At 43.5% G+C, this 7,723-nt stretch overlaps 2 protein-coding genes across 3 annotated transcripts in view; one reads left to right on the top strand and one right to left on the bottom strand.

Moving 5' to 3' along the window:
- Positions 1-5,769, bottom strand: part of SARNP (SAP domain containing ribonucleoprotein) — a 53,674-nt gene extending 47,905 nt beyond the window's left edge. Inside the window, exon 1 of the mRNA XM_004379959.2 lies at positions 5,582-5,769. Coding sequence (XP_004380016.1) covers positions 5,582-5,617 — 36 coding nt within the window. The 5' untranslated portion in view covers positions 5,618-5,769. The remainder of the gene's footprint in view (positions 1-5,581) is intronic.
- Positions 5,770-5,846: 77 nt separating this feature from the next.
- The window catches only part of ORMDL2 (ORMDL sphingolipid biosynthesis regulator 2), a 3,414-nt gene continuing 1,537 nt past the window's right edge, over positions 5,847-7,723 (top strand). Inside the window, exons 1-3 of one of the 2 annotated variants that reach the window (XM_004379958.1) lie at positions 5,847-6,022; positions 6,843-7,017; positions 7,284-7,435. In XM_004379958.1, the coding sequence (XP_004380015.1) occupies positions 6,844-7,017; positions 7,284-7,435 (326 nt within the window). In that variant the 5' untranslated portion in view covers positions 5,847-6,022; position 6,843. Of the gene's footprint in view, positions 6,023-6,763; positions 7,018-7,283; positions 7,436-7,723 lie in introns of both variants that reach the window. The other variant, XM_023734582.1, reaches the window with a different exon arrangement.

Below are 7,723 nucleotides of genomic sequence, written 5' to 3'. Positions count from 1 at the left end.
ATAAGACCAGACTTACTGGTCTGCTAGAGAGTGGGGGAACCCCCAAGACTATAGACCTTAGACACCCTTCCAACTTGGAACTGAAATCACTCCCGGAGATCATATTGTAGCCACATAATAGACAGGCCTATAATATGAATAATAACACTAGTGAGGAATGTACATCTCAGAAGAATCAACTATATGAGACTTAAAAGGCAGCATTTGCCCAAAAACACAGTTCAGAAGGATGGTAGAGGCAGGAAAGCTGGGCGAATGGACACAGGGAAGCCAAGAAGGAAGGGGTGAGAGTGTGGACACATTCAGGAGTTTGCAATCAATGTCACGAAACAAGCTATATATAAACTGATGAATGGGAAACTAATTTGCTCTGTAAACTTTACCTAAACAACAATAAAATGTTCACACACAAAAAAGAAAATTTAAGTCAGATGTCACTCCTCTGTTCAAAAATTCCCCCACTGATTCACTGATTTCCCATATAATGAAGGGTAAAAGCCAGAGTCCTAATGATCACCTACAAGGACCTACACAATCTGCTCCCCACTCCCCACCATTATCTCTGTGACCCCTCTTCTAGTATTCCTACTACCATGGCTCACTTCGATAAGCCAAATGGCCTCTTTTGCTACTCCTCTAACACCTTCCACACGGCTAACTCCTTCACCTCTTTCAAATCTTTGCTTAAACATCACCTTCTCAGTGAGGCCTCACCTGGTCACCCGATTTAAAATGACAGTATCTCTCCCACTGTACTTATTTTTCTCTACAGATCATGTCACTGTTTTATTGTGCCTTCTCTGGTAAAATATAAGCTCCATGAGGGCAAGGATTTTTGTCTGTTTTGTTCATCACTGAATTCCTAGCACCTATGGTAGCTGGCACATAGTTGACACTCAATAAATATTTTTAAAATAAAACCCAAACTTTTACCACTAACTCTCAGCTCTTGAGCAAAAAACCCGTATTTTCAACTGACTACTAGATAGCTCCAAACGGATGTCCTAAAGACATTTAAGCCCAAAACTAAACTTCTCTCCTGCACAGAACTGGCTCGTCCTCTTCCCAACCTAAAGAAGTCAATCTTGGAGTCATTTTTCATTCTTCCCACATCTAATTAATCTATAAAGTCATAAATTCTACATTACAAATTTCTTCCAAACTTGTTCCCATTCTAATAGTCACCACCTTATTTCAGGTCTTCATATGTTTATTCATTTGACAAATAGTTACTGAGCACCTACTGTGTATCAAGCATTATCTTAAATACAGGAAAATAATCATAAGGAAAAGAGAAAAGAGTCCTTGCCTGCATGGAACTTACAATCTAGTAGGGGAACAAGACAATCAATGATGACATAGTGTTTAACTGATTTAAAATAAAAAAAAAAAAAAAAAAACAAACAAGTACAAGGTTCTGTAAAAGCATATAAAAAGGGGCCTGACCACGTGCATGGATAGGAGAATAGGGAAGGCTTCCTTGGGTAAATAATGTTTGAATGATATCTGAAGGGTGACTAGCAGTTGATTACACAAAGGTATTGGGGGAGTGGGAGGTGGCAGGAGTACTGTAGGCAAAAGGAAACTCTAAAAGGAAACTGCAGCATTTGTGAAGGTTCTGGGTTGAGGTAAAAAGGAGAGGCAGTAGTACATGGTGATCAAAGAATACGAATTTTGGAGACAGACTGCCTGGGTTTGAGCCATGACTTAGTGTGACATACGGCAAATTACTTAAACAGTTACTTAATCTCTCTGCACTTCAATTTTCTCATCTTAAAACAGGATAATAGTAGTATTTACCTTATAGTGTTATTATGAGAATCAAATCAGTTAATGTATGTAAACGGCATTGACCAGTGCTTGCCACATAGTAAATGATATGCTAGTGTTAGAAATTAATGAATATAGCCATTTTGAGGAAATGAAATAAAGCCACTGTGGTCTGAGTGTGATAAACTAAGTTAGAGAGACTGGTAGGGATTATCATTCAAAGGTTCTAAGCAGAGGAGTAACTATTATAAAATCTGTCTCCCTCCAGATTCCATCCCCCACACTGCCAGTAGAACACACACAGGTCAGGTCATCCCCCTTCTGCCTACATGACAAAGGCCAAACTCCTTACGCAACTTGTGGCTGTTGTTGTTGTTAGGTGCTGTCATCCTATACAGGACAGAGTAGAACTGCCCCATAGGGTTTCCAAGCAGCAGCTGGTAGGTTCGAACTGTGGACCTTTTGTTTAGCAGCCAAGCTCTTAACTACTGTGCCACCAGGGTTCGACAACTTAGAAGGCCCTTTTTGGTATCAATTCAATCCACCCTTACAGTCACACAATTCACCTAGTTTCTTTTCCAATCTTCAACTACCCACATATAAGAACTTTACGCTTCAATAATGCAAATGTCTCACTATTCTTAACACTCTGACACTACCTTCCTCCTCTCCTCTGCAATAGTCCATTTTTTTTAATGTTTGACTAGAAATCTGGTACTGTTGCAGTTCAAAAGACATTTTCATCGACATCCACAGTTCCATCTCTTTCCAACTGTGCTAGAATGACTGCACTTCTATAAAATCTTCAGTGCCAATTTAAACCAAAAACAAAAAAACCAAACCTGTTGCTGTTGAGTTGATTCCGACTCATAGAGACCCTATAGGACAGAGGAGAACCGCCCAATAGGGTTTTCAAAGAGCGGATGGTAGATCTGAACTGCCAACCTCTTGGTTAGCAGCCTGAGCTCTTAACCACTGTGCCATGAGGGCTCCAGTGCCAATTTAGATAAATAATATTTTTCTTTCACTTCAAATCTTGTTCCTTAACTATGAGGTCCCATTCTAACGCCCCAAATTCCCTTTATAAAAAATGGAAAGGTTTTTTAAAAAAGAGATAAAACCCTGAGTCAACCCAAAAGTCAGGATCACTCCATCAACTGTCCTGGAAGTCAGAATTAAAGGCATGGGTTCTTAACCAGAGGTCCATGGACTCCTCAGGGCTACAAGGTAGTTTTATGAGGCCCCTCAAATTGCATGCAAAATATGTGTACATGCCTTTTTCTGGGGAGAGGGTCCATACCTTTCATCAGAGTTTCAAAGATATCTGTGACCTCCAAAAGGTTAAGAAGTGCTCTAGAGAAAAAGCAAAGACAAGCAAATGTGATTAAAAGAGTGAGTCCCTTTCAGGCTGTCTGGAATGCCTCATGTTGTCTTAGACTCTAATACCTGAAATCAGGTCAGAAGACATTTTGTAAAAGTGACTTATCCAATCAAATGCAAATTTAATACGGAACTGAAAAATACAGATTTGATGTAAGGAGGAACTCTATAAACCAACACAAAATCCATAAAGGCAAGTCATGAGGGCAGCTGATGATTTACTCCAGAGGTTTCAAAAATGGAATGAACAACTTGTACAAGGCAAGGTCATGGAAGCTCCACAGACACATCTAAACTCCCTGAGGGACCAAACTGCTGGGCTGAGGGCTATGGGGACCATGGTCTCAGGGAACATCTAGTTCAACTGGCATAACACAGTTTATAAAGAAAATGTTCTACATTCTACTTTGGTAAGTAGTGCCTGGGGTCTTAAAAGCCTGTGAGCGGCCACCTAAGATATTCCACTGGTCTCACCCCTTCGGGAGCAAGGGAGAATGAAGAAAACTAAAGACACAAGTGAAAGACTGGTCCAAAGAACTAATGGACCACAACTACCATGGCCACCACCAGACGTAGTCCAGTACAACTAGATGGTGCCCAGCTACCACCATTGACTGCTCTGACAGGGATCACAACACAGGGTCCTGGACAGTGTTGGAGAAAAATGCAGAACAAAATTCTAACTCACAAAAAAAGACTGAGAGTATGGCCCCCGGGCACCCTTTTAGCTCAGTAAGAAGTCACTCCTGAGGTTCACCCTTCAGTCAAAGATTAGACAGGCCCATAAAACAAAATGAGACTAAAGGGGCACACCAGCCCAGGGGCAAAGACTAGAAGGCAGGAGGGGACAAGAAAACTGGTAACTGGGAACCCAAGGTCAAGAAGGGAGAGTGTTGACATGTCATGGGGTTGGTAACCAATGTCATAGAACAACATGTGTACTGTTTAATGAGAAGCTAGTTTGTTCTGTAAACCTTCATCTGAAGTACAATAATTTAAAAAAAAATGCAATGAATAGGAAGAAAATATTAGATTTTATATTCATATTTCCTTTATCTCATCCATTCAAAAATTCCTTTTTTGTGTGTGTCTTATAATATACGTAACAGTACCGTAGAATGTATGGAACTTATATATACATGTATACATACAATGAAGGCAGTGGCTCAATTTTTTTACAAACCATGATAGATATTGAGACCACTGATGATCTACACATTTCAGTACCGCCAACAGTAACGCTACAGTAACACAAAAACCCACTAATACAATTTAGAATCCAAAGGTAAGAAACAGATTAGCTTTTCCAGAAAGGCTAATTGGTGTCAACTAATAAGTGTTTAAAGACAGGATCTCTCTTTATCTTTACTACTTAAACTTACTTTTAAAGTTCTTAAACTACTGGTCATCAAGTTCTAAAGGATCAATTTTCAGTTTTGGCTAAATCAGCTTGCTATGATCACGATTCCCAGAACGTGATCAAAACATCTGATGGGAAAACTATTTGTGAAACCACAAATGGACAATTTATCAAATTAATTCACCCTAAAAGACACTACTCTTTTCTTCCAGGAAAATGATAATCTAAATGTGAGAAAGCTACCAAGACCCATAACTTTAAATAGCTTCTGTGATTCGGACTGTCACTCAGTGGTGATATCAAGAGATGCCAGGTCTATCCACGCGATGTGAATGGGAGAGACAACCCTAACCTTGGCATTGTCTTCCCACAGTTTTGAAGCTAAGAGTTCTCGGGGGCGGGGGGTGGGGTGCGGCTTGGAGGACCGGGAACCACTAGAAGAACCCGAAAAACTTTTAAATCTGAGGTGTCTGTGCCTTTACTAACTCTTAAGGCCCCCTGAACCCCAGGTCTCGCCCAGGTTTCAAAGTTAGCCTTGGGGGGCGTATCCCTGCCTTTAAAAAGGAGCGGAAGCATTTTCTGGATCACGTTTAGGTCGTAGACACAAATACACAAGGATGCCATCACCTAATAGGGAAATCTCAAGTTTGGTAAACAGACGGGAAGCATTGACCCGGAAAGAAAAAAGAGCCCTGTGTAGGCATGGGGCGACGAGGAGGGGACCACTGACGTAATGCAGCTCCGACAAGAAACGAAAAGGGAGTATAACAGGTAGAAGGCGATTACACAACCCAGTGGGGAAGGCTGACCGACGATACAGCGATGCAGAAAACCAGGAAGTCAAAATAACAAGTAAAGATAAAAGTAAAGCCATGAGGAAAAACAGAAAAGTAGAGAAGGCGTAGTGGGGAAGAAGGCAGGCACAAAAGCAAAGCCGGCTTACTACTGCGGGAGAGGGAAAAGAAAAGGAAAAAGCTGCAAGGAGAACATGTAGGAGAAGAAGGTGCAAGCCACTCTGCAGAATTCAGTTCCCAGAAAAGTCCAACTCAGCCCTTCTCCCCTTCACGGTACCTTCAGCTTATGAAGCTCCACGGTCTCCGCCGCCATCTTGTTATCCCCTCTACTCCACTAGGCCCCCACCCGCTGCCTATGCCTCCAAGAGCTCCCGCCTAGCCGCAGAAAACCAGGGCGGACCAATCGCTGTCACTCTCACTTCCACCCCACACCATCGGCTCTTCCCATTAGTCAATAGGTGGCTTCGCTCTCGCTCTTCTCCGCAGCTTTCCCCACCTCTCTCAAAAGATAGGACAGAGTAAAGGGCGGGTTCTGCCTCTTCCGAACGACAGAAATGACAACCAATTGTGCGTCCCCATTCCAGATCGCCAGCCAATGGGTAGTGGCAGCGCTGATTCTGTTCCACCAATAGGAAGAGTGCAAATGGGCGAGTGCGGCTGCTTCCTGGAAACTACAGGTGTGGAAGGGAGCGCTGCGCCCCAGGAGGGAAGCTGTCAGGTAGGGGCTACTGGAAGACTGGAAAGGGGTTGCTAAGGAAAAAAGGTGGGAGGGGGAAGGGAGGTGTGGGGGAGTTACAAACCGAGAGAAGTGCTGGATAGAGCCCTGAAGGAACCCGACGAACGAGAGAGGGAAGCTGGGAGAAGCATGGGGGGAGTTCAATAGGGTTTAGGTATTTTTAGGTAGAGGCGGGCAAGAGCCGCTTCCTAACCTAACACGAATTTAAAGGTCCACGTTCAGATGATCAGAACCACCCCGGAGTCCGGGCCAGGGCTCCATCTCTCGAGGCGTTGAGCGTAGGTCCCTTTCTAGCCCAGTTCGGAAGCCCGGGGCAAGTTCTTGCAGCGCCCACGCTTGAGAGAAGGAATGGAGATGCTGGCTGCCTGCGTGCCAAGGGGATGACAGACCCAAAGAAAAAGGGGAATTGGAAGTAGCTTTACTCTCTCAGCCCTCCTGGTAGTTCCTTGTTGATTCCCATGACCCTCTTCTGGGATTTCGGGTGTACGTAACCTGTTCATGATTCTTTATTAACTTCTTCAGTAAAATGAGATACTCCTAGTTTCCGTTGCTCATTGGGGCACTCCATGTTAACAACTGAAGTGTAAAAATTACCCCGTCTCTAAAACGTACAGAGGATTCTTCCTATTTTTAAAAATTTTCCCAAGTCTTCCATTTTTCCTTTGTGCATAATGGGGAAGTTCTTTCATTCCTAGTATAGTTCAGGGGATCTTGGTTATTCAGGATGAAAGTGGGGGAACAAGCTCTTCTCAAGTTGAGAGGAAACTGAATTGGACTCCTGCCTGATCCTGCACTGTGGTAGGATGAATGTGGGGGTGGCGCACAGCGAAGTAAACCCAAACACCCGAGTGATGAATAGTCGGGGCATCTGGCTGGCCTACATCATCTTGGTAGGACTGCTGCATGTGGTTCTACTCAGCATCCCCTTCTTCAGCATTCCTGTTGTCTGGACCCTGACCAACGTCATCCATAACTTGGTGAGCACAAAACCATGCCCTTATATTCATCCCAGGCCTCCCCCAACAAAAAACACAAAATAACCAATACTTTGGGGATTTATATCTTCCTTTTGGGATTCCCCAATTCCTACCTTATGGGGCAGTTCTACTCTGTCCTATAGGGTCACTATGAGTCAGAATCGACTAGACGGCAACGGATAGTAGTAGTAGTAATTCCTACCTTAGAATTCTTGGGCTGAAGGACTACCTTCTGCCTCCTCATACTGCCCCTTCCTTCCTCCCAGGCTATGTATGTCTTCCTACATACAGTGAAAGGGACACCCTTTGAGACCCCTGACCAAGGAAAAGCTCGGCTACTGACACACTGGGAGCAGATGGACTATGGGCTCCAGTTTACCTCTTCCCGCAAGTTCCTCAGTATCTCTCCTATTGTACTGTAAGTTTGGGGGGGATATGGGAGATACTGGGTTGGAAAGAGCTCTGAGAGCCAGGTAAAGAGGTCCACAGGGAAGTTTTAAAAAAGCAGACTACCCATCTAAGACCCTCTGAAGATACCGTGTTATACTAGTTCTAAACCTAGGGAAAGCAGTTAAAAAGTAGAAAACAGTAATCAAGAATTTCCTTGCATTTACTGGCCTAAAGGAGACTGGAGAAACCCCGAGAGTATGGCCCCCAGACACCCTTTTAGCTCAGTGGTGAAGTTACCTTCGAGGTTCACTGTTCA

This window comes from Trichechus manatus, unplaced genomic scaffold (assembly GCF_000243295.1).
Source record: "Trichechus manatus latirostris isolate Lorelei unplaced genomic scaffold, TriManLat1.0 scaffold00069, whole genome shotgun sequence".
Taxonomy (NCBI): Eukaryota; Metazoa; Chordata; class Mammalia; order Sirenia; family Trichechidae; genus Trichechus; species Trichechus manatus.
The sequence above is the reverse complement of the archived record's forward strand: the minus strand, read 5'-3'. Positions and strand labels throughout refer to the sequence as shown.